This window comes from Coregonus clupeaformis, chromosome 36 (genome assembly GCF_020615455.1).
Source record: "Coregonus clupeaformis isolate EN_2021a chromosome 36, ASM2061545v1, whole genome shotgun sequence".
NCBI classification, from domain to species: domain Eukaryota; kingdom Metazoa; phylum Chordata; class Actinopteri; order Salmoniformes; family Salmonidae; genus Coregonus; species Coregonus clupeaformis.
The window spans coordinates 34,682,266-34,708,703 of NC_059227.1; the positions used below are offsets into that span (position 1 = coordinate 34,682,266).

At 41.4% G+C, this 26,438-nt stretch overlaps 2 protein-coding genes across 6 annotated transcripts; both read left to right on the top strand.

Moving 5' to 3' along the window:
* Positions 1-288: 288 nt before the first annotated feature.
* Positions 289-26,438, top strand: LOC121552736 (NACHT, LRR and PYD domains-containing protein 3-like). Of its 5 annotated transcripts, none has more exons than XM_041865760.1 (15): positions 289-739; positions 16,538-16,594; positions 16,955-17,132; positions 17,270-17,296; positions 17,533-19,282; positions 19,654-19,827; positions 19,975-20,148; positions 21,319-21,492; positions 21,577-21,750; positions 21,962-22,141; positions 22,313-22,486; positions 24,030-24,203; positions 24,294-24,467; positions 25,176-25,349; positions 25,978-26,438. In XM_041865760.1, exons 1-15 carry the CDS (start codon positions 365-367, stop codon positions 26,009-26,011), a joined length of 3,993 nt encoding a protein of 1,330 aa, XP_041721694.1. In that variant the 5' UTR covers positions 289-364; the 3' UTR covers positions 26,012-26,438. The 5 variants fall into 5 exon arrangements, with proteins under 5 accessions (XP_041721694.1, XP_045067307.1, XP_045067308.1 ...); XM_045211372.1 differs by lacking the exon at positions 289-739 and adding an exon at positions 10,133-10,378 and having other exon boundaries at positions 16,950-17,132; XM_045211373.1 differs by lacking the exon at positions 289-739 and adding an exon at positions 11,907-12,203 and having other exon boundaries at positions 16,950-17,132.
* Positions 6,378-8,062, top strand: LOC121552754 (transcriptional repressor CTCF-like). Its single transcript, XM_041865783.2, has one exon. The coding sequence runs from the start codon at positions 6,395-6,397 to the stop codon at positions 7,823-7,825; it is 1,431 nt and encodes a 476-aa protein (XP_041721717.1). The 5' UTR covers positions 6,378-6,394; the 3' UTR covers positions 7,826-8,062.

Genomic DNA, 26,438 nt, shown 5'->3' on the forward strand with positions numbered 1-26,438 from the left:
GTCTGGAGCTGCGTTTATTTTGCTCTATTCCGGGACAATGTGGACTGTCCGGACTTTCAATGTAGCAACTATTTGCTTGCAGAGGACTACAGAGGCGAAGTAGCTACTCTTAGCAAACAAGTAGAACATTTACACAAGCTACTGGGGAATCCACGTCCGCCTACTTTCATTTCACTGGAGTAGCTGGATGCCGCTCTGACCTGATGGGAGTGTCGCCACCTTGTCGTCTCTCCATAACCGACTAGCCGGTGCTCTGCAGGTATCCCTCCTCGAAGGGGTCTCCCCCTTCCCTGGAAAATTGAGTTAGTAGGATGCTTCTGGATGACTTAGTGGATGTTCCTATTATTGACCCTGCCAACCAGCCATGGAGGCACGTCACTCGCCTTTGGCAATTGGGGCCTCCTTGGAGGTGGGAAGTCCAGAACGGATACAGACATCAAACAGCTTTGCCGCCCTGGATCCAAAGGTTCTGGCGCCTTCATCCCTGAAGGCTTCTGCTTCACGATCAGATCCAGAGGTACCTGCACCTTCGTCCCCTGTTCTGACTCACTCTCCAGTGGCTTCTACGGTGAATGAGGCTTTGTTGGTTATGGGAGGCTCGAACCGGGTGCAAAGAGTTGCAGGCGTGCGAGATTCCGCCTCTCGCAAGTCCTCGACGGGTCTTCCGAATCATGCGAGGCGTCGGAATGGGCGGATTTCCTCTTCTACCTCGCCGGCTGTTGTCTTTGGCAGCTCTATGGTAAGAAACGTCTTGGTTTCTGGAACAAAAACCCTGTGCTACCCCGGGGCCCGAGTACAGGATATTACTAGGCTGCTTCCCACCGCTCTACGTCAGCACACAGATTGATGCTGTTGTACTTCATGTGGGATTTAATGACATTAGGAATGGTAGCTCGGAACGTCTGAAACAGGATTTTAAAGATTTGATTGGGTCTCAAAAAACATCCCATCATTTCTGGCCCTGTGCCCTCGTTGGGTCGAGGTAGTGAACGTTTTAGCAGGCTACTAGCACTTCACAACTGGCTACGTGAGTACTGCAGTACAACTTTGACACCTTTTGAAAGCAGAGGATGGGATCCATCCTAATCATTTGGGTTCCTGGATCCTGTCCAAACACTATAAGGCAGCGCTGAGGCAATGACTGATCAAATCAAGCTCCTCAAAGGTATTGACTCCCATTAAATCGCAGCGATATCATTCCGCCACAGCTTCCCATGTTGATAGGGGTATTGTACATAGTAATTCTGTGCCTGTTAATTTAATTTCCATTGATAGCTCTGTTAGCTCCCATAAGGAACCCATTGTTGTTAGCTCTATCTATGCTATTAATAGTTTCATATCAAGCTGTTGTTTTGGTACATGTGCTCATAAGCATAGGGGTGTTTGTAGTGGAAATTCTAATCAATAATGAGGAGAGACAGGGTCAATCACCAATCAGGATATTACTTTATTCAAAACTTTTCAATAAGGTAATAAGAGAGGCTGGTTGGCCCAACAGTCTTGACTATTGGGCTGAGAGTCCCGACACAAAGAATACAAATATATTTTATAGCAAAGATACACCCTCTTAGTCTACATGACACATAACAGATGTATGGAATGGGTCATAAGGTGAGACTTGATATATGAGAAAGGAGTATCCCCCAGCCAGATAGCATTTGCTATGAAGACTGTTCTTATTGTCCAGAAACCAGAGTTTGGCCCTTAAGAGAAGCTTCCACTCATCATTATACATACCCGAGCCATCTCTCCCTGGTACCTCATTATACACAAACACCAATTAATTCTATGGAATGCATGCTGTAGGTTTTATCACCAAAGGCATCGTAAATCTACTGCCAGTGTTAACACAGACGAGTTCTAAGAACCCTATTCTATTGCAGAAAACAACCAATTGATGCAAGAACAGTATTATAACATAATCTTGTAATTTTGCTCTCACATTCCCCCATTTTGAGAATTCTCTCAACTTAAAAGAAACTTAGCACTGTCTCCCATTTCAACCTCCAACACATATTCTAAGCATTCTACCAATTTGTCATGATATACAATCACCTGCACAAAACCATGAAGAAAAACAAACGATGCATACAATTTATATGATTCAAGGCTATATCTTCATAGACAGTGAAAAGCAAATATGTAATGCATAATGCAGTGCATGCAACAATGGAATTTAATAAAATAAGCTTTTCAGGAGGTCAGTGTGATGCAGTAGGACAAAGTCAGGCGCAGGTAACGTAAATAACATAACCTCCACGCAGGGAGGAACAAACCCGCTCACCAGACAACAACCAAACACGCACAAAACACAGTGGGAGCCAGAGGGTTAAATAGGGAAGAAATCAATACATAATGGGAACCAGGTGTGAACAATAAAGACAAAACAAGTAGAACACAGAAACATAGATCGGTAGCAGCTAGTACTCCGGCGATGACGAACGCCGAAGCCTGCCCGAGCAAGGAGGAGGAGCAGCCTCGGCTGAATCCGTGACAAAGCTTTAGTTATCTAGCACACACCAATGGATCAGCATGGAGGAAATAACCATTTCCATCCCCATAACACCATCTGTAGAAACTAAAATTAGCATACCTTGTTGGACAAATCTAGGTAGTGACTCCCGGTTTAAGTAACATTTATTCAGTTTGGTGCCTAATGAACATGACCCAGGACAAGCATAGTTCCTGAGTATTAACATTATCATCAAAAACATAATTTAGTAATGGACATAGGTCAAATGGATTAGGATCAGTTTTACTCTTAGGATCAGAGTTCACCCTCTCCATCCATTCACTAAGACATGCTGAGAAGTGTCAATATCTTTAGTACACAACTTCTTTAATGAAAAACAGTCAAACATTTCATACATTTCGTATCCCAGGTTTACAGTAAGTCTTCAGTACAGTTCTTATCAAAAGAAATCACGTGTTTAATTAAAACTCCGAAAATAAAAACTTCCGAAAATTCCATGTGTGTGCCCCTTTCAGGTGCTTCGGCGCTAACCCATAGACATAACCGGTAAGTTAGGGAACGTCAATAAAATACACAATGTAAATGGGACAATATTTAGTTGTCTCATTAAATGCTTTCAATATTTGTATACGAATTTCTACAATTTATAGTTGGCTTGAGGTTTTTAAGACATAGACTTGTCTAATATTCTCTGGCCACGGAAGGCTCTGCCAACACCGAAGAAAGGAAAGAACAAAACATAGCTATTTTGCTCAGCTAGCAAAAATTTATCAAAATAGAAAGCTCAAATTCTTCTACAGCTGAAGACGATGAATCTGCGAAGAACGAAGAATAAAGAGGTAGAAGTTAGCCATGAATCAAAGAGACTGGTTGAATGTACATTTTAGATAGCTGGCTAGTATTGTCATACTTGACTAAAAGTAAAGATACCTAATAGAAATTACTAAAGTAAAAGTGAAAATCACCCAGTAAAGTTGCTTTTACTTGAGTCATTCTATCATTACTTTTAGTCAAGTATGAGTATGACAATTGCGTACTTTTTCCCCCAATGATATGACTATTTAGCAAAATACTACCTAGCTACTTGAGTGAAAGTCTGAAGTTAGCTATCTGGTTTTAAATGTACTTAAAGGGGCAGTCTGCAGTTCCTACATACATTTTTTGACTTATATTGTAGCGAACGGCAGAAATGGGAAGCAAATCCTTTTGGTGTGATCAGTAGGGTGTTTGCCTTTCACTCCAGCGACCTGGGTTTGCTTCCCTGCTCCGCCGTTCGCTACATTGGTGTCAGAAGTGGGATGGCGGCTGTGAGACCATTGGAACGCATAGCCCAGACTTGAAAAGTGGCTGAGAAGTCGAAGCAAGGGGATGTGCCTTCCTGTTTGGAGGGGGCAGTATATCAATCCTTGTTATATGAGCCATGTTACAATTCCCACCAAGTGGGTTAACCCTATTGGCGCGATGCGTAGGCAAATTTCACGCCAGCGCCCCGGGTTCCTTTTCCTGCCCCGACGTTTGCTACTATATGTACTCATTGATTCTTGAAGAATACAACGAATGCCTCATAAGCTTCATTTTTTTGGTCTTAATTTAAGGTTAGGGTTATGCATAATATTAGCAGTGTCGTTGGACCATGTGTGGATACTGATAGGATCAAAAGAAAGGCAGCGCTGCTCTCTGTGCTGTTCTGGCAATAGGAAGAATAGAGTTCAACATACCCCTACCCCACATATCATTTATATGGTCATAACTCTAAAAGTCCCAGAGATCCCACTCTAACTTTGTGCCAGGAAAACATACCTATTTGTGATATTAATTTTCATACTTTCTAATGCACATTTCTTAAATTATTTTTAAATCTTGCCTAATGACATGTATTACACAGAGGTTTCAAATTACATCAAGATTACGTTTGTGCCACATATAGATCAACAGTTATGGTGTCTTGCAATGCTCCTGCGTAGGGCCAAGATTTTATAAATATGCCAAATTTAATTATTTCTCAATATGATTTGAGTGTACAAAACATTAGGAACACCTGCACTTTCCATTTTACATTATAGTCATTTAGCAGATGCTCTTATCCAGAGCGATTTACAGGAGACAGATAGCTGCCAAAAGGTTGAACGTACGTATCATTAGGATCGTAAGAAAATCCATTCGTGAAACATGAAACGTAACTGTTAAATTAGATATGTAAACGTACAAATCCTTGGTTACGACTATGAATGAACATTTACATGTTCAATTCTTACTTTACGTCTCCCATTACTCGGCTACCGATCTTTTTTATACTTACAAACTTTTGTCAGGAATGTGGCATCTGCAAAGGACATGAAACGAACATAGTTATCTAGTCAATCAAGCAACTCTAGCCCAGAGTTAGAGTTGCTTTGCAGCTTCCGGTTTCATTTCCAAAATAAAAGTCTAGAGCTTGTTTTAGAACGGCATTTGATAATGATGTTATACCAGTAGATTGCGTAATATAGACTTGGGCCTTCATCAAATTACTTGTGTGAGAATTACCCTATAAAGACACAGAAGAGCCTTGTCTAGAATAACCGCCTGAGCTGCAAAATAGAAAGTAAATATGATTTAGTCTAGGGCTACTCCACTATCTAAATATGCGATGCTGTTGTGTGTTATTTAATGGCCATATAATTGCATAATTTATTTTTTATAGCCGCGTGGGGCTACTGTGGTGATCATGTAACCTAATGAATCACACTTTTTCCAGTATTTGGGAGCGTAGGCCTTATATTAGGCATTTTGACTGTTGTATTTGCGAATTCCACTCTGTATGTAGGCTTGTTATAGCCATTTGCATTGCACAACCCCATCACGCAGAGGCTATATCCACATCAATAAATGAGACAAAACAAAACATTGATTAAGTCTTGGCTATAACCTGTCCTGAGTGAAATAGCCAAGGGGTTCCTACTGGTCAAGACTATCTATAGCCTATTCGTATTGCCAGTACTGTTTTCCCTATCAGCCACTGCATGTGCTTCTTCAACTGTTTTGTTGAAAATTAATTTAGAGGCTATATTTAGACACCTGTGAGCTAGGGACTCTTTTTAAGGGGCTTATAATAAAAACAGTTATAAAACACAAATAGAGTTCTAAAATTATTCCGCAAGACACCAGTACCCAAAATGATAGCCTAAATTGCAATGCCTACAAGTTGAAGGCTTATTTTTTTATTTGAATAGGCCTAAATTAAACATAGAATTATTAAAGTGATAGGCTAAAGAACTTTGGATAATTTTGATAATTTTGAATACAGACATGGATTTCACAAATGGATAAGACTGTTCTATTCTTTTTTATTTAGTTCCTATTGCAACTCAGACAAATGACAGAATGGATGACATACTGATTGACTGAACTGAATGAAGGATTAATTAAATGTTCAAATAATTTGGAATGATGAGTTGCACGCATCATGCATGTTCTGCACTTTATTTGGCTAGTAGGCAAATAGGCCTACATTAGGGTATAATGACTATGGCAGCATGCCTCCAGAAGGGCATCTTCTGAGGCTGAGGGGTGCTTTTCCGAAGGCGTATGGTGCTGTGGTGCTGCATGGAGATCACAAGCTCTTCATCTGGGCAGCAGTGTCGCGATGGAGGGAATAGCCTATACGGAGACTACCTAAGACCACTGCAACAGAGTTATTGTAAAGTGTGGGAATAAGCTTATGCCAGACTTAGCCTACGTTTAACCTCTCCCTTGTTCATTTAAGTCCATATGTTCATGACCCGATTCATATAAATCATATCAAATTATTTTAAATTCATATTAACCCCTCCTACAGAATATGCTTTGGCAGGATTTTCAGTGATTAAATAAATGTCAAAATCGGGGACAGGTGAGCTGTGTAGCTACACCTGTCCCCGCCGCTCCAACCTGGACCAACACATGAAGAGCCATACGGACGAGAGGCCCCACAAGTGCCATCTGTGTGGAAGGGCCTTCAGGACCGTTACCCTGCTGAGGAACCACCTCAACACACACACAGGTACCAGACCACACAAGTGTCAAGATTGTGACATGGCCTTTGTGACCAGCGGAGAGCTGGTCCGACATCGTCACTACAAGCACACTCATGAGAAACCCTTCAAGTGCTCCATGTGTGACTATGCCAGTGTGGAGGTGAGCAAGCTGAAGCGGCACATCCGTTCCCACACAGGGGAGCGTCCGTTCCAGTGCAGTCTGTGCAGCTACGCCAGCAGAGACACCTACAAGCTGAAGAGACACATGAGGACACACTCGGGAGAGAAGCCATACGAATGCTACATCCGCCACGCCCGTTTCACCCAGAGTGGAACCATGAAGATGCACATCCTGCAGAAGCACACAGAGAACGTGGCCAAGTTCCACTGCCCCCACTGTGACACAGTTATCGCCCGCAAGAGTGACCTGGGTGTCCATCTGCATAAGCAGCACTCGTTCATTGAGCAGGGCAGGAAATGCCGTTACTGTGATGCTGTGTTCCACGAGCGCTACGCTCTCATCCAGCACCAGAAGTCCCACAAGAATGAGAAACGCTTCAAGTGTGACCAGTGTGACTACTGCTGCAGACAAGAGCGCCACATGCTGATGCACAGGCGCACGCACACAGGAGAGAAGCCTTACTCCTGTAGCCAGTGCGAGAAGACCTTCCGTCAGAAGCAGCTCCTCGACATGCACTTCCGGCGCTACCATGACCCCAACTTTGTGCCGACTGCCTTTGTGTGCACAAAGTGTGGCAAGACCTTCACCCGCAGGAACACCATGGCCAGACATGCAGAGAACTGTAACGGGGATCCTGGTGAAGGAGAGAATGGAACCCCACCCAAGAGAGGACGAGGTGGGAGGAAGAGGAAGATGCGCTCAAGGAAGGACGATGATGACGACGACAGTGAGGACAATGCTGATCCTGAGTTGGATGACATTGATGAAGAGGATGAGGAGGCTGAGGCGGCACTGCTGGAGGACGAAGAAGAGGAGGAGGAGGAGATGGAGTTGGAGCAGGCTCCACCCACCAAGCCTATCCCTGCCCCTGTGGAGCCTCCCGTGAAGAGGAAACGCGGTAGACCCCCCAAACCCGCCTCACCTGCCAAAGCTAGCAAGGCTACCCCTAAGGGCAAGGCTGCTGCAGCAGCAGCCATCATCCAGGTGGAGGATGAGAATACAGGTGCCATGGAGAACATCATAGTGAAGAATGAGCCAGAGGCTGAGCAGGCTGCCATAGAGGTGGTGGTTGAGCAGTCAGAGGAGGCAGAGGCAGGGGTGGCGCTGCCTGTAGCAGAGGTTGCGTCCAACGGAGATCTCACCCCTGAGATGATCCTCAGCATGATGGACCGGTGATCTAGCCCACACAGACAGCTCAAGGACTTCCCCCTTCTCTCAACCTTTCCCTTCAAGTCCACCCTCTTCATATGATCTGCCATATTACAAACCACTCCGCTTTACTCTTTATTTTCATAATTTGTTTTTAACAAATCTGTGTTTCTTTTCACTCTCAAACCCACATCCTTCCATGCATTCACTGTAACAGTTTAAGTTCCAATTGCTTTGGTCTGGGGCGGCAGGTAGCTTAGTGGGTAAGAGTGTTGTGCCAGTAACCGAAAGGTCGCTGGTTCTAATCCCCGAGCCGACTAGGTGAAAAATCTGTCGATGTGCCCTTAAGCAAGGCACTTAACCCTAATTGCTCCTGTAAGTCGCTCTGGATAAGAGCGTCTGCTAAATGACTAAAATGTAATAAAAAAATATTTTGAGTGGCAAAGACTCCAGTGGTCATACCTAATTCATAGATTCACCAAACATCTGTTATTATTCTGCTTCATTATTCCTGGTACAGTTGAAGTCGGAGGTTTACATACACTTAGGTTGGAGTCATTAAAACTCGTTTTTCAACCACTCCACAAATTTCTTGTTAACAAACTATAGTTTTGGCAAGTCGGTTAGGACATCTACTTTGTGCATGACACAAGTAATTTTTCCATCAATTGTTTACAGACAGATTATTTCACTTATAATTCACTGTATCACAATTCCAGTGGGTCAGACGTTTACATACACTAAGTTGACTGTGCCTTTAAACAGCTTGGAAAATTCCAGAAAATGATGTCATGGCTTTAGAAGATTCTGATAGGCTAAATTACATCATTTGAGTCAATTGGAGGTGTACCTGTGGATGTATTTCAAGGCCTACCTTCAAACTCAGTGCCTCTTTGCTTGACATCATGGGAAAATCAAAAGAAATCAGCCAAGACTTCAGAAAAATATTTGTAGACCTCCACAAGACTGGTTCATCCGTGGGAGCAATTTCCAAATGCCTGAAGGTACCACGTTCATCTGTACAAACAATAGTACACAAGTATAAACACCATGGGACCACGCAGCCGTCATACCGCTCAGGAAGGAGATGTGTTCTGTCTCCTAGTAATGAACGTACTTTGGTGCGAAAAGTGCAAATCAATCCCAGAACAACAGCAAAGGACCTTGTGAAGATGCTGGAGGAAACAGGTACAAAAGTATCTTTATCCACAGTAAAACTAGTACTATATCGACATAACCTGAAAGGCCGCTCAGCAAGGAAGAAGCCACTGCTCCAAAACCGCCATAGAAAAGCCAGACTACGGTTTGCAACTGCACATGGGGACAAAGATCGTACTTTTTTGAGAAATGTCCTCTGGTCTGATGAAACAAAAATAGAACTGTTTGGCCATAATGACCATCGTTATGTTTGGAGGAAAAAGGGGAAGGCTTGCAAGCCGAAGAACACCATCCCAACCATGAAGCATGGGGGTGGCAGCATCATGCTGTGGGGGTGCTTTGCTGCAGGAGGGACTGGTGCACTTCACAAAATAGATGGCATCATGAGGAAGGAAAATTATGTGGATATATTGAAGCAACATCTCAAGACATCAGTCAGGAAGTTAAAGCTTGGTCGCAAATGGGTCTTCCAAATGGACAATGACCCCAAACATACTTCCAAAGTTGTGGCAAAATGGCTTAGGGACAACAAAGTCAAGGTATTGGAGTGGCCATCACAAAGCCCTGACCTCAATCCTATAGAAAATGTGTGGGCAGAACTGAAAAAGTGTGTGCGAGCAAGGAGGCCTACAAACCTGACTCTTTTACACCAGCTCTGTCAGGAGGAATGGGCCAAAATTCACCCAACTTATTGTGGGAACCTTGTGGAAGGCTACCCGAAACATTTGACCCAAGTTAAACAATTTAAAGGCAATGCTACCAAATACTAATTGAGTGTATGTAAACTTCTGACCCACTGGGAAAGTGATGAAAGAAATAAAAGCTTAAATAAATCATTCTCTCTACTATTATTCTGACATTTCACATTCTTAAAATAAAGTGGTGATCCTAACTGACCTAAGACAGGGAAGTTTTACTACGATTAAATGTCAGGAATTGTGAAAAACTGAGTTTAAATGCATTTGGCTAAGGTGTATGTAAACTTCCGACTTCAACTATATGTACTACTGGGTATGATTGCAGACAAAGCCCAGAGAATGGGATGGTGCAATATTGAATTAGTCATATTTTGATAAGGTTCATGCATGGGGATGTCCACGTCACCCAGAGATATCCCCATGCTGTAGAGATACACCTAGCGGACTGAAACTTCACTGTTGAAGGCATAATACAGCTAGTGCTATCTAGACTTGCGCTGGCAAACAAATCCATTACATTAGCTACCTAAATCTGAAGTAAACTCAACTGAGTAATAGAGAATGGAGACTTTTAACTTGAAAACGTGCAGGATATCTATTTCCGGTGGTTTCCCTGACTTCGTTTTTTTAATACTGTGTTATGCTTGTTCATGTAGCATTCCTCACAGGCTGGTTGGTGTACATATTTTTTGTTGGTGCGATGAAACTGCCAAAACTCTGAAAGGTATTATTGTAAGTCTGAATTGCAACACAACATTTGTTCAAGCCTAAAATGTTAGTCTGTAATCGTAAAATGGTGTTTGTATGTTCACAGATAAAATTTCACGTTTACATTTCATGCATGGCTTTTCTTACAATCCTAACGATACGTTCGTTCAACCTTTTGGCAGCTATCTGGCTCCATAGTCGTCCCAAAGGCAGGAATGCTGGCGACAAGCTTAGGTCCAAATTAAACCCATAGAAACGCATTGGGTTTATTTTGGACAGAATTTAGCAAAAGTGAAAACTTTCCCTTCGCCTCTTCCTCGATGGTTTACACACAAGCCCCTTCCTGCCTTTCACGTCAACAAAATTGAGAGATAACATCTTCCCCTTGACAAGCGGTTTCCCAACTCGCTATTTGCGTTTGAGGTTTGGTCCAACAGAATCGGTCATATGGACACCAAAACACATTGAGACATTATTTTACTGTAATAGAGGAGAAGTAAACTTTTCTAACGATACCCTTTTTATGTCTCAACTACTCAAATTGCGCGCAGAGCAGACTACTAAAACGAGAGTATTAATGAACATTGATTCTGGGAAATGAATGCTCAGTTTGTCGCGCGCGGTATTGGGGAACCGCTAGCAGCATTCTAGCCAAATACTGTTATTCTAGCGGTCTAGTCTGTGTTTTTACAAATGTGCAATAAGCTTAAAACACAATTATGTAAGGAATTGGCAACTCGTTCTCATTCTGAGAAATAAGGTAGGCCACTTGATTTCAACATCTGAACAAAGTGGACAGACTAACATACTTTTCGAACAGTTGGAGACAGACAAAATGGTGTGTTCATAACAATTCAACTTGTTAGCTAGCAAATAGATCCAAGTTGACTAAACAATATAAAGATTAGCTGGAAAATCACTAGCACGTGGGCCTAAGAGATTGTTGATGAGACCTGTGTTCATTTTCTATAGCCTAATGCCTGCTACAAGAAGTTAGTCATTATTAGTGAATGTGCATTATGCATGGTTCTAATTAAATTTGTAACAAAAAAGGGCATTTTCATAGACAGACTTGAAAGCCAGAGCAGTGATTATTGCATGTTAAACTATTTTTTTTTTGAATAATTAAATTATTAGTGGGTCTTATGTTTGTGGAAGGCTTATATTTAGCCTAGGTATAACTTCACAAGCCCTGAATTCATTCGATTATTGCTGACTGTTTGAAATGCAGTGTATTTGATCTTTAATTGTACAACAACGCTTATTTAGAGAAAACATTTAAAAAATATATATATATATATATATATATATTGTGAATTGCCCATAGATTTGACAAAATCGAGAGATGATTTTTAGGCCATATCGCCCAGCCATACTATGATCCCTTATTGATGTCACGTGTTCCTGGTATGTACTACTGGTTATGATTGCAGACAAAGCCCAGAGAATGGGATGGTGCAATATTGAATTAGTCATATTTTGATAAGGTTCATGCATGGGGATGTCCACGTCACCCAGAGATATCCCCATGCTGTAGAGATACACCTAGCGGACTGAAACTTCACTGTTGAAGGCATAATACAGCTAGTGCTATCTAGACTTGCGCAGGCAAACAAATCCATTACATTAGCTACCTAAATCTGAAGTAAACTCAACTGAGTAATAGAGAATGGAGACTTTTAACTTGAAAACGTGCAGGATATCTATTTCCGGTGGTTTCCCTGACTTCGTTTTTTTTAATACTGTGTTATGCTTGTTCATGTAGCATTCCTCACAGGCTGGTTGGTGTACATATTTTTTGTTGGTGCGATGAAACTGCCAAAACTCTGAAAGGTATTATTGTAAGTCTGAATTGCAACACAACATTTGTTCAAGCCTAAAATGTTAGTCTGTAATCGTAAAATGGTGTTTGTATGTTCACAGATAAAATTTCACGTTTACATTTCATGCATGGCTTTTCTTACAATCCTAACGATACGTACGTTCAACCTTTTGGCAGCTATCTGGCTCCATAGTCGTCCCAAAGGCAGGAATGCAGGCGACAAGCTTAGGTCCAAATTAAACCCATAGAAACGCATTGGGTTTATTTTGGACAGAATTTAGCAAAAGTGAAAACTTTCCCTTCGCCTCTTCCTCGATGGTTTACACACAAGCCCCTTCCTGCCTTTCACGTCAACAAAATTGAGAGATCACATCTTCCCCTTGACAAGCGGTTTCCCAACTCGCTATTTGCGTTTGAGGTTTGGTCCAACAGAATCGTTCATATGGACACCAAAACACATTAAGACATTATTTTACTGTAATAGAGGAGAAGTAAACTTTTCTAACGATACCCTTTTTATGTCTCAACTACTCAAATTGCGCACAGAGCAGACTACTAAAACGAGAGTATTAATGAACATTTATTCTGGGAAATGAATGCTCAGTTTGTCGCGCGCGGTATTGGGGAACCGCTAGCAGCATTCTAGCCAAATACTGTTATTCTAGCGGTCTAGTCTGTGTTTTTATAAATGTGCAATAAGCTTAAAACACAATTATGTAAGGAATTGGCAACTCGTTCTCATTCTGAGAAATAAGGTAGGCCACTTGATTTCAACATCTGAACAAAGTGGACAGACTAACATACTTTTCGAACAGTTGGAGACAGACAAAATGGTGTGTTCATAACAATTCAACTTGCTAGCTAGCAAATAGATCCAAGTTGGCTAAACAATATAAAGATTAGCTGGCAAATCACTAGCACGTGGGCCTAAGAGATTGTTGATGAGACCTGTGTTCATTTTCTATAGCCTAATGCCTGCTACAAGAAGTTAGTCATTATTAGTGAATGTGCATTATGCATGGTTCTAGTTACTATTGGGGATTTATTATTCTCCTAAATTGATGGGATGACTAACTTAGAAAGAATGCATTCTTGACTGGGCTAATGTAGGTTGTGACACCTGGCAAGCTGTGATTGATGTGAAGAGCTGTTTTAGGGGGTAAAATTAGATAAGGATTTTGGCTCCAGATACTGGAATATACTGGTTCTTTGTGATCTGTGAACCTTCCTTGGACGTAGGAATGGTGTCTAAGGGAGCTGGCTCTTCTCACTATGACAGGTTGTTATGATATGGACATATGCCTGGCAACAGGGGTGCATCAACGGATTGGCTGAGTAAGTCTAAACCACGCTCAAGTCTACTCTAATTGGCCAGCAGAGAGGTGGGAAACTCTCTCTGTCAGAGTATTTGAGCAAGATCCTAGAACAATGGATTAGTTCTCTGAAGTGCCCTGCGAGATATTTCAAAGAGCCCGTATATACGAAACATCATATCTACCATTGAAGGTTTTTCCATTAATTAAAATAACTAGTATATCTTAGAAGTCGTGTTGACCTCTTTTGTTCCTAATGCCAGATTTGAATTGACGCAACTTTGACATTACATTTGTAACAAAAAAGGGCATTTTCATAGACAGACTTGAAAGCCAGAGCAGTGATTATTGCATGTTAAACTATTTTTTTTTTAATAATTAAATTATTAGTGGGTCTTATGTTTGTGGAAGGCTTATATTTAGCCTAGGTATAACTTCACAAGCCCTGAATTCATTTGATTATTGCTGACTGTTTGAAATGCAGTGTATTTGATCTTTAATTGTACAACAACGCTTATTTAGAGAAAACATTAAAAAATATATATATATATTGTGAATTGCCCATAGATTAGACAAAATCGAGAGATGATTTTTAGGCCATATCGCCCAGCCATACTATGATCCCTTATTGATGTCACGTGTTCCTGGTATGTACTACTGGTTATGATTGCAGACAAAGCCCAGAGAATGGGATGGTGCAATATTGAAATAGTCATATTTTGATAAGATGCATGCATGGGGATGTCCACGTCATATTGTGAATCGCCCAGGTGAATGGGCAAGACAAAATATTTAAGTGCTTTTGAACGGGGTATAGTAGTAGGTGCCAGGCGCACCAGTTTGTCAAGAACTGCAATGCTGCTGTTTTTATTTTTTTGTAGGCCGCCTGGCACCTACTACCATACCCTGTTCAAAGGCACTTACATATTTTGTCTTGCCCATTCACCCTCTGAATGGCACACATACACAATCCATGCCTCAATTGTCTCAAGACTTTAAAATCCTTATTTAACCTATCTTCTCCCAGGCGCACCGGTTTGTGTCAAGAACTGCAATGCTGCTGGGGTTTTCATGCTCAACAGTTTCCCATGTGTATCAAGAATGGTCCACCACCCAAAGGACATTCAGCCAACTTGACACAACTGTGCGAAGCATTGGAGTCAACATGGGCCAGGATCCCTGTGGAACGCTTTCAACACCTTGTAGAGTCCATGCCCCGACGAATTGAGGCTGTTCTGAGGGCAACTCAATATTAGGAAGGTGTTCTTAATGTTTGGTATACTCAGTGTATGTCAACAATCCTTCCTCCAAAGGACCATTCTATGGATAGTATTTCATGACAATCCCAAAAAACATGGCCCTTTTTTGTTCTAGATTTATGAGGAATCACCCAGCTGCACATTCTACATGCTCACCTCACTCCAAACGTCCTATTTGTTTTATGTTACTAAAACCATGATTTGGTCAAACAGTCATAAAAGTCTCTGCCCTGCCCCTGTGTCTGTTTTGCTGGGGCCTGCTGCTGATGAGCAAGCCACTCAGTCCCTCTCTGCCCGCGCTCCGGGAGAAAATGTTTTGTTCTGAATGTAGGCTGTAACATTTCAAATTCCAATTTTTCAACTCTTAATATTGAGATCTATAGCAAGTATTTTACAACAGCGATATTTGATATGGCTTTGAGATATGGAGCGTGTGAAATGTGCATCGGCAAGTTCAGGCCTCATTGGGTAGTAGCCTAGGCTGCAACTGCAAAGCTTTTTTAGGACATTTAATTTACTGTTGGATGAATACATGTCTACCAGCAGTGGGTATTATGTATAGTGTTAGCGATCTAGCTAATGTTTCCACTTACTCAGGTGGTGAATTATCCCCAAGTAAATGTGTCTATGATATTAGTGCACATAAAGATGTAGGTAGATTAATCTCTATTAAACAAAATACAATTCTAAAGCACTATTTTAACAGTAAAATATAACAACAAAAGTGTAATTGTCAACCCACAATTCTAAACAATCACTGGATTAGGTTGCACATCCAACTATCTTGAATTATGCATTCCTGCATGGACATGTTTGATGGAACAACTTATTTCTTGAATACCATCTCAGTAGCTATTACACCTCTTAATAAAGCACTTTGAATTACTTTCCAAGATGATTACTCAAGTTTTGTATTGCGTGATGCCGCCCCCCCAAATTTTTTTTTTTTAATAATAATAATGGGTTTGACCAAATCATGGGCTGGTGCCACCAACTGAAAAGGTTAGTGGCACCGTCCTGTCCCCGGCCCTGACTATTTTTATGCACGCCGTCGCCACCACCATTCAGACTGGTCTAAATTGCTAGTTAGGTAATGGGGTGAAGGCATTCCAATGAGTTGGGTCTAGGGCTGTTGGAACCGAATCTAATGTATTTACACCCAGTTTAAGCCTAAATTCCATCGCTATCTGGAAACCAGGCTCAGGGCTCTCCAACCCTGTTCCTGGAGAGCTACCCTCCTGTAGGTTTTCGCTCCAACCCTGTTCCTGGAGAGCTACCCTCCTGTAGGTTTTCGCTCCAACCCCAGTTGTAAATTGTAATTATCCCCAACCCCAGTTGTCAGTGCAGACGGCTGTCGTGTTATCTGAGCAATGCCATTGAGCAAGGAATATGTTTTGAATTGATAGCAGCGACCAAAAAACATGTCCAGTAGAATTTCATCTAGACATTCTGTATCTGTGTTCACACTTTTCCAACAACTGAATTTTTTTCTTTCTGTGGAGTTGTAACGTTATTAATGTAAACGTTAGAGCTACCAACATATCACACATTAGCTAGCTAGTAAAACCAGATATGGTTTATAACTTTGGTGAAACTACTTTTGAGTGCGACTTTCTGTCTGTCCTATAAGCTTTTTCTGGGGTTGGCAAAAAGTACATTTGGCATGACGCCAAGTGTTGGCTAAAGCATAAACGTCAACCTGCATTTGGAACATTAAATAAATGTACACCCAAGCTAATTCAAAAAATCTCTTTCTTTCTCTCTCTTTCTCTGTTTTCCAGGTTATTCATTGTCTGTCCATTCCAGCCCAGCTGAGATTGTATTTATGGATTCCAAAGGTAATTAACCTGCATTTTTTCAAATGTTCAACCCTTATACAAGCCATAACTGTAGGTCGGAATTTGAATCTCAGCACTGTGGTCTTTAGATGTTTAAAACAGGTGATCTTTATTATTTCTAAATCTTTTCAGCAAAATTAATTGAAATGGACAAATTTAAAGAATAAGCTACTACATTTACATTTACGTTTTAGTCATTTAGCAGACACTCTTATCCAGAGCTACTAGTTATATAAATGTTGATTTATACAGAAGACAGGACTACTGGTTAAAATGAAAAAGTCTGGATTTTGTAATGGTCCTATATATACTGTAGATGCGTCTCTCTGATCCCTGTCTGACTCCTCTCTCTCAGAACAGGGCTTTGTTAAGGAGGCTGGCCCTGCAAAGAGACCAGATCTCTCCATACCTACACAAGGAACTTCTTTCCAATCCACCAACACCGCTAAGGATGACAGCAATGTCATATCACCCACAATCTTTGGCAGCCAAATAAGAGACGTTAATTATTACATCAGTGTGGGCTCGAAGGGTGGTGGTAAGTTACCTCAAACTTCTGGCTCATTAAATTGAATACATAAAGTACAACTTCCTATCTGGTACTGGGAAATTTTACACACGTCCCAGATTTTTTTAGCTCTCTCCCTTCCTCTCTCTCTCGCTTTCTCGTTCCAGATGAAGTGACTTTTCCTCATTCTGAAGGTAATAACACCTTTTACAGACCATCTAAGTTATGATTTTTTTAAATACAGTAATTACTTTGAACTTTACATGCAAATTAGACCGTAAGTGTGTGAATCTTTATATATTTTTGGTGGATGTCACAGCCCTTTGAATATGAAGGGCATGCACTAGCTACTGAGCATAGATTTCTGTTAACAAACAAATCTAACATCTTCATGTTTTGGTGTCTTTTTCTGTCATTTTGTTTCTTTCAGATAGACATGTTGAAGACCGCCATCAAAAACTAAAAGACTATCTGAAGAATAACAGTAAAATCAGTACGATTCAAGAGGGTTTAGCTCAGCATGGAAACTCCAAACTGCTTAATGACATCTACACAGCGGTTTATATAACAGAGGGGGAAAGTGGAGAGGTCAATAATGAGCATGATGTAAGTCAGTCGGAAAAAACTGCTTTACAAGAAACTCCAATCCTATCCAACGACATCTTCAGATCCATAGTTGGGAAAGACAAACCTATCAGAACTGTGCTGACAAAAGGAATCGCTGGCATCGGAAAGTCGGTCGCTGTGCAAAAGTTTGTTTTGGACTGGGTTGAAGGAGAAGCAAATCAGGATATCAAATTCATCTTTCCACTTACTTTTCGGGATCTAAATTTGATGAGGGAGAATAAAAGTTTGATGGACATCCTTTATCCTTTTCTTCAGACAAAAGAAGCTGGAATCCTCAACAACAGTGAACACAATGTGTTATTTATCTTCGATGGTCTAGATGAGTGTCGACTTCCTCTAGACTTCCAGAACAACAAAATATTGAATGACATCACAGAGTCAACTTCATTGCATGTGCTGCTGACAAACCTCATCAAGGGAAATCTGCTCCCATCTGCTCGCATCTGGATAACCTCCCAATCAGCCGCAGCCAATCGCATCCCCCCTGAGTTTGTTGACAGAGTGACAGAAGTACGAGGGTTCAATGACCCACAGAAGGAAGAGTTTTTCAGAAGGAGATTCAGCGACCAGAATTTGGCGAACAGAATCATCAAACACATTAAGTCAATACGGAGCCTCCACATCATGTGTCACATACCTTTGTTCTGCTGGATTTTAGCCACTGTCCTGGAGAGAATGGTCAAAACAGGGAGTGGAGAGATCCCCAAGACCCTGACCCAAATGTACTCGCACTTCCTGAACATCCAGAGAATGCTAAGGAAACGAAAGTACCCTGGAGAAAATGAGCAAGATCCACTCTGCTATAAAGCGAGCATCCTGTCACTGGGAAAACTGGCCTATCGGCAACTGGAAAAAGGCCATCGGACCTTCTTTGAAGAGAGTCTGACAGAGTGTGGCATTGATGTCAGAGAGGGGTCAATTCTTTCACAATTTTGTTCAGAGATGTTCAATATGGAGTTCGGATTGTACGAAAGCAAGATGTACCAATTTGTGCATCTGAGCATCCAGGAGTTTCTTGCTGCTGTGTATGTTTTCATCTCATTCAAAACCAGCAATGAAAATCCAATGATCGAAGAACAACACTGCTCCAAAGGCAAAGACATCTACTTAAGTGCAGTAGATAAGGCCCTTCAAAGTGAGAATGGGCACCTGGACCTTTTCCTCCGCTTCCTTCTCGGCCTCTCGCTGAAGAGCAATCAAGATATCTTACAAGGTCTACTGATAGAAAAAACAGGCAGCTCACAGACCAATGAGGAAACAGCTATGTATATCAAAATGAAGATCAAGGAGAAGCCCTCTCCAGAGAGGTGCATCAATCTGTTCCACTGTCTGAATGAGCTGAATGACCATTCCTTACAGGAGGAAATCCAAAGCTACATAAGGTCTGGAAGTTCCTTATTTGCCAGACTCTCATCTGCACAGTGGTCCGCTCTGGTCTTTGTGTTGCTGACTTCCACGGACGAGCTGGAAGTGTTTGACCTGAAAAAATACATCAGTTCGGATGAGTGTCTTCTGAGGCTGCTGCCAGTGGTCAAAGCTTCTAGAACCGCTCTGTGAGTATTTGGTCAAATCGATGTACTGAAAGTTAGCAAATGAACATTCAAAATAACATGTTATTACTTGATGGTAATTGAATTTCATAGTCCCTGGACAAAATCATACTACTGATCTATTCAAGTGAAGATAATGAAGTTCTATAAGTAACCCCCATGTTACCCATTCTAAATTTGTTTAGGATTGAACACCAATGCACGACGCATTGGTGTTCAATCCTAAACAAATTTAGAATGGGTAACATGGGGGTTACTTATAGAACTTAAAAATTCAATTTTTCATTTGTTCAGTGTTTCCCACTTTGAAGGCAGTTTTACAGACAGAAGATGTCACCTGATTACTCATTACATTTGACAATATATTTTCCCAGACTCAATGGATGTAAGCTTACCTGGAGATGCTGTGAAGCCCTGGCCTCAGCTCTCAGCTCAAAGTCCTCTAGTCTGAGACAGCTGGACCTAGGAAACAATGACCTGCAGGACTCAGGAGTGAAAAAACTCTGTGCTGGACTGGGGAATCCACTCAATAAACTAGACACACTGAGGTAAGGTTATCTTCTGAGCGTGAAATTAGATTTTAAATGCTAGATAACCGTATTTACGGCCAACAATGAGTTGTGATTTGTACTGCCATCTAGTGCACAGCCCTATAGTGAGCGCCTGCCATTTCATTGTGGAATGTCTCTCTTCAGACTGTCTCAGTGTAATATCACAGAGGAAGGCTGTGCTTCTCTGGCTTCAGCACTGAGGTTAAACCCATCACACCCAAGAGAACTGGACCTGAGTGGAAATAACCCAGGAGACTCGGGTGTAAAAATGCTCTGTGCTGTACTCAAAGATCCACAATGTAAACTGGAGAAACTGAGGTGAGTATTCTGATCAGTGGAATTAAACAAGAAACAATTGCATTAGAAAAAGGTTACTGTGGAGGTAGATTGAGAAGGAGTGGGACGCTGACTTAGCCAATGTGAGACCCAATTCAAATTCCCATTGACCCAGCGAAGGCACACCTGATTAAGAATCCTAGCTTGGTTTCACCTTTTCCCATGTTACCATTACTTTCCCTTATGGAGACATCAACAGAAAGTCAATATGCTTTTTAGACTGTCACACGTTCAACAATGTGCGTTTTGTAGTAGATTTGACTAATTTAATAAAAATCTATTCAGAACGTCCAGATAGATATATGACATGTAGAACATACATGCTTCTCGATCATGTGTAAAAAGTAAATGGAAGACATTTTGATGTGCAACATTGACTGTACACCTTCCACAGTACACCTTAATACAGGATTAAGACATTTTCAACATGCACCTGTCTAAACACAAGCAGCAGAATTCACGTCAAGTAAACCCGGAATTTTTACCTCACCAAATCTGAAGTTTAGTTGCTAATTGTTTTCCTCAAATTCTGGCATGAGTGTTGTCTGTGTGGTTCATATAAACATATCATATAACATTCATTGATTTCTTTAAACTCATGAAACCAAACTATCCTTAGTTATAGGCTAGCATTAGGGCCGGGACGATACCAGTATCACGACAGTATCATGGCAAGGAAACAAACCACAAAGCAGATTGAACTTCTTTAGGAAAACAGCCCTAATGTTGGAAACAAACATCATTATCTTGTCATCCAGAGTCACATTTATTTATTTTCCAAGCTATCCAGCAGGTTTTTAAAGGACCAGACAGTTTGGTCTGCTTCGTGTTTAAATTTTTGCCACGGAAGAAATATTGCGATACCGGTATCATCACAGCCCTAGCTAACATATGCTTTTGCTCATGGGTGTGGCTATGTGTGCACCTTCCTGCCCAAAAAGATAATTTCTGGGTAATATTTCTGGGAATTTAGGTGACCAATTTCGAGCCAAATGTTCCATACAAAAAAAAAAAAAACAGCGGTGTAACTACAATGCCTTACTTTTTCTATTCACAATGACACTGACCCCTCATCACTGAATATTTGCTAAATGTTAATTATCTTTTGAGCCAAAGGGTTGGTGAATGTATTTACATTAACTATCATCACAGCATGTCAGGCTGTGGAGTCTCAGAAGAAGGCTGTTCATCTCTGGCTTCAGCCCTGACGTCAAACCCCTCACACCTGAGAGAGCTGGATCTAAGCAGGAATGACCCTGGAGGCTCAGGAGTGGAGAAGCTCTCTGCAGTACTGGTGGATCCACACTGTAAACTTGAGACGCTGAGGTGAACAATTGAATAGTATTTCCTTTTATACAGGATCTCATATTTCTGAGTGAAGAGTGACAACGTTATTCCTTCTTTCTGCAGGCTGTCAAACTGTAGTATCACAGAAGAAGGCTGTGCTTCTCTGGCTTCAGCTGTGACGTCAAACCCCTCTCACCTGAGAGAGCTGTACCTGAGTGGGAATAACCTAGGAAACTCCGAGTTAGAACAGCTGACCGTTGTTCTGAAGAATCCACAGTGCAAACTTGAGAAACTGGGGTTAACAACTCAATATTTTGAGCACTTGAGAAATGTTTTCATAGATAGTATTTTATGTTAATGATATTTTCAATGCAACACTATGGTCATATTTTACATGAACTAGGCTACATAACAATGCATATGAAATAATATGCATCTCATTGAATCATTAACAAATATGCACGTCATGTTACAAATCTTTTTTTTTTTTATGCACTTCTCTCCAAAGGCTTAAAAAATGCACATTCACAGTGGAAGGCTGTGCTGCTCTGGCTCTGGCTTTAGCACTGAGGCCAACCCCATCACCCCTGAGAGAGCTGGACCTAAGTGAGAACCAACCTGGTAACTTAGGAGTAAAACTACTCTCTTCTGTACTGAAGGATCAACGCTGGACACTGGAAACACTGAGGTAAAGACTGTGTCCACGTGGTGGTTGGTTCAAGCTGGGCAATAAGTTGGAACTGAACCGGCAGCCGGCACTGTTCTGCGGCTGATGCTGTTCTGTTTCCACCCTTCTGGGTGTGTGTTTATTGAGGTTCGGTAAAATGAACAATATAGAATCTGTTCTATATCTCCCTAGGTTGAATGATTGCAACCTCACTGAGAAATGCTGTGAAGCGCTGGCTTCAGCTCTTAGCTCAAGCCCTTCAAGTTTGAGAGAGCTAGATTTGGGGAAAAACAAACTCCACGATGTTGGGGTGAAGCTGTTCTCTGTTGGACTGGGGAATACCTACTGTAATCTGGCAACACTGAGGTAAGAGCTAAAATATACATGATACACTATATACACAGAAGTATGTGGACACCCCTTCAAATTAGTGGATTCGGCTATTTCAGCCACACCCGTTGCTGACAGGTGTATAAAATCGAGCACACAGCCATGCAATCTCCGTAGACAAACATTGGCAGTAGAATGGCCTTACTGAAGAGCACAGTGACTTTCAACGTGGCACCGTCATAGGATGCCACCTTTCCGACAAGTCAGTTTGTCAAATTTCTGCCCTGCTAGAGCTGCCCCAGTCAACTGTAAGGGCTGTTATTGTTAAGTGGAAACGTCTAGGAGCAACAACGGCTCAGCCGCGAAGTGGTAGGCCACATAAACGAGTGCTGAAGTCCGTAGCGTGTAAAAACCATCTGTCCTCGGTTGCAACACTCACTACCGAGTTCCAAACTGCCTCTGGAAGCAACTTCAGCACAATAACTGTTTGTCGGGAGCTTAATGAAATGGGTTTCCATGGCCGAGCAGCCTCACACAAGCCTAAGATCACCATGTGCAATGCCAAGCGTCGGCTGGAATGGTGTAAAGCACAGCGCCATTGGACTCTGGACTAGTGGAAATGCGTTCTCTGGAGTGATGAATCACTCTTCACCGTCTGGCAGTCCGACGGACAAATCTGGGTTTGGCGGATGCCAGGAGAACGCTACCTGCCCGAATGCATAGTGCCAACTGTCAAGTTTGGTGGAGGAGGAATAATGGTCTGGGGCTGGTTTTCATGGTTTGGTCTAGGGCCCTTAGTTCCAGTGAAGGGAATCTTAATGCTACAGCGTAGAATTGCATTCTAGATGATTCTGTGCTTCCAACATTGTGGCAACAGTTTGGGGAAGGCCCTTTCCTGTTTCAACGTGACAATGCCCCCGTGCACAAAGCGAGGTCCATACAGAAATGGTTTGTCGAGATCAGTGTGGAAGAACTTGACTGGCCTGCACAGAGCCCTGACCTCAACCCAATTGAACACCTTTGGGATTAATTGAAACGCTGAATGCAAGCCAGGCCTAATCGCCCAACATCAGCGCCCGACCTCACTAATGCTCTTGTGGCTGAATGGAACAATTCCCCGCAGCAATGTTCCAACATCTAGTGGAAAGCCTTCCCAGAAGAGTGGAGGCTGTTATAGCAGAAAAGGGGGGGACCAACTCCATATTAATGCCCATGATTTTGGTATGAGATGTTCGACGAGCAGGTGTCCACATACTTTTGGTCATGTAGTGTACGTGTCCTAATATGAAATATCACAAAGTCAATCGCTTTGATTGATTAAACTTGAGTTAGATATGGAAAAGTTAGACAATCATGAAGGTGACAGATAATTCATATTATTTAACAATGTATATGAATCTGCAAATGATATAATGCAATGTACAGCATATTGATTGGATGATCGTATTGAATCTACAAATGATACACTACTACTTATTGAATGATAATGATACATTGATCAATCTGTCTTATCCCACCTTATCAAAGGTAAGTTGTGTGAAGTACAAGACTGTCTGAAATGTTATCCTTCTCTCTGTAGGCTGTCAGATTGTGGCATCACAGCGAACGGGATTTCCTTCTTGTCTTCAGCACTCAAGACAAACCCCTCATTCCTGAGAGAGCTGGACCTGAGTGGGAATAGTCCAGGAGATTCAGGAGTAAACCTGTTCTCTGCTGTACTGGAGAATCTACATTGTAATCTGGAGACATTGCAGTACGTATTGTGACCATCATATTACAAGGTATTTGTTATTTTAACTAAGAGATTCTAACACATTCCGATAAAAAATTGTATTTCCTTCAGCTTGAAGGACTGCAACCTCACTGAGAGATGCTGTGGCGCCCTGGCCTCAGCTCTCAGCTCAAAGTGCTGTAGTCTGAGAGAGCTGGACCTGAGTGGCAACGAGCTGAAGAATTCAGGAGTGGAACTGCTTTGTGTCGGATTGGGGAGTCCTCACTGTAAAGTGAAGACACTGAGGTAAGCTCCATAGAAATAGAATGAACATATACCCTCAGACCTTGGCTATTTGGCTAATTTCAATTCTATGGTAAGATCATCCACTTGAATCACATAAATTAGCACAACAACAAAAACAGTACATCAGAATGACTACACTTTGGAAGATATGTTATGCTGAGACATTCAATCAGAGGTTATTCAGTCACATTCAATCACACACTCTGATTTCTGAGTTGGGTTTGGTGAAGGCCAAGGTTGGGGTCAATACCATTTTAAATTCCAGTCAATTTAGAAAGTACACTGACATTCCTATTATATTTTTCTCCCAACGTTTTTCAATGAGGAAAAATTGGAATTGGGATTTGGTTTACTTTCTGAGTTGACTGGAATTGAAATGGAATTGTCCCCAACCCTGGTGAAGCCAGCAGGTGAACATCTGTCAGATACATAAGCGTGTGAACATAACACTAACACACACTGTGTGTATGAGGAAACCTGGGTGTTTTATCTAAGCCTGTTCTCCCTCTGGTGGCAAGAACACACATACAGTACATTCTTTTCTATTGCACATGGAATATTCATCTCTTTGCTGTAAAGTGAATTACCATGCCTTTAGGTAATAATACTTGATTGCAGAATTGCTGTTTTTGAGTCTGCTTATCTGAGCAATGTAACTAGAGCTGACAGTGTTCTTGTTTTCTCCCTCCTCCCTCACTTTCTCTGCAGACTGTCACGCTGTAGAGTCACAGATGGGGGATGTTCTTCTCTGGCTTCAGCTCTGTTGTCCAACCCGTCACACCTGAGAGAAATAAATCTAGACAACAATAACCCTGGGTACTCTGGATTGAGACTGCTCTCTGCCGTAATGGAGGACCCGACCTTTAAGCTGGAGACACTGAGGTTAGGGCTTCTGAATTGTTCAGGGCCCAGTTTTTCAAAACATTTAATCCAGATCAGAATGATCCTGTGCTGTCTCAATCTGGTTTCCCCATTCGATTTTGTTCCCTTTCATTTTAGAAACACACAGGAAGACAATATTTAGACTTAATGTCATATAACATCTTTGTTGTGGCATATAATGTAATTTTTCGTTTTGTCTTAAAACTACATTCAGAAATAAGAAGGGACCACATCTGGAGGGGGATCAGAATTGAACACAACACAGGATTATTTTGATCTGGATTAAATGTTTTGGAAAAACTGGGTCCAGAAAATGTATATCAGACCTGAGTTCAAATACTATGAAATCATTTTAAATACTTTAGCTGGGCTTCATTTATACTTTCCTTGCTCAGTAGAACCAATAGAAAAGTCAAAGTGCAAACCCTGCCCACCTGGCACTATTGGCAGGCAACATCAAACAATCAAAGTATTTGAAAGATTTCAAATAGTTTTTTTTAACCCAGGTATGATTGATATTAATGTTGATCAATAGCTGAATAATTTTGGGATGTTAATAAAATACCTGTATCTGTCTATCTTTGACCTGAATGATTGTCTATATTTATGTTTATCAATCTATCAACAGTGCATGGCCTTATCCTGTGGGGAGAGAGAAATGATCGAAGATTGAAGGACATGTTTTATTACATAATGAACGAATGACTGCCTGTATCCAAAAACACAATGTACTGAGCTGATGCATTTTTGTACATTTACTGATGAATATTTGTACATGTCTGTAGATGTTTTATTACATAATGAACGAATGACTGCCTGTATCCAAAAACACAAGGTACTCACCTGATCTGATGCATTTTCACATGTCTGTAGATATTTTATTATGTGGGTGATTTTCTACAGCTGTTTATTTTTCAATGTATTTTTGAAATAATATGCTATGAGTAGAGCAGGGGTGGGCAACCTGTTTAAGAGGCTGGGACGGGGATTGAGACACTATGGTAAATTGTTATTATTTGTTTTCCAGTTATGTATGTTCAATTGGTTCAATTCATCTTTCAATAAAGAAGCATTAACAGATTATAATTA

What these genes read in the sequence shown, in the direction of transcription:
- LOC121552754 (XM_041865783.2), top strand. Translation starts at nt 6,395, where the DNA reads ATGAAGAGCCATACGGACGAGAGGCCCCACAAGTGCCATCTGTGTGGA.
- LOC121552736 (XM_041865760.1), top strand. Translation starts at nt 365, where the DNA reads ATGGAGGCACGTCACTCGCCTTTGGCAATTGGGGCCTCCTTGGAGGTG. An exon ending in TGTGGGCTCGAAGGGTGGTG is followed by an intron (nt 17,133 to 17,269) that starts GTAAGTTACCTC and finishes TTCTCGTTCCAG; the next exon opens with ATGAAGTGACTTTTCCTCAT. An exon ending in TGCAAACTTGAGAAACTGGG is followed by an intron (nt 21,751 to 21,961) that starts GTTAACAACTCA and finishes TTCTCTCCAAAG; the next exon opens with GCTTAAAAAATGCACATTCA.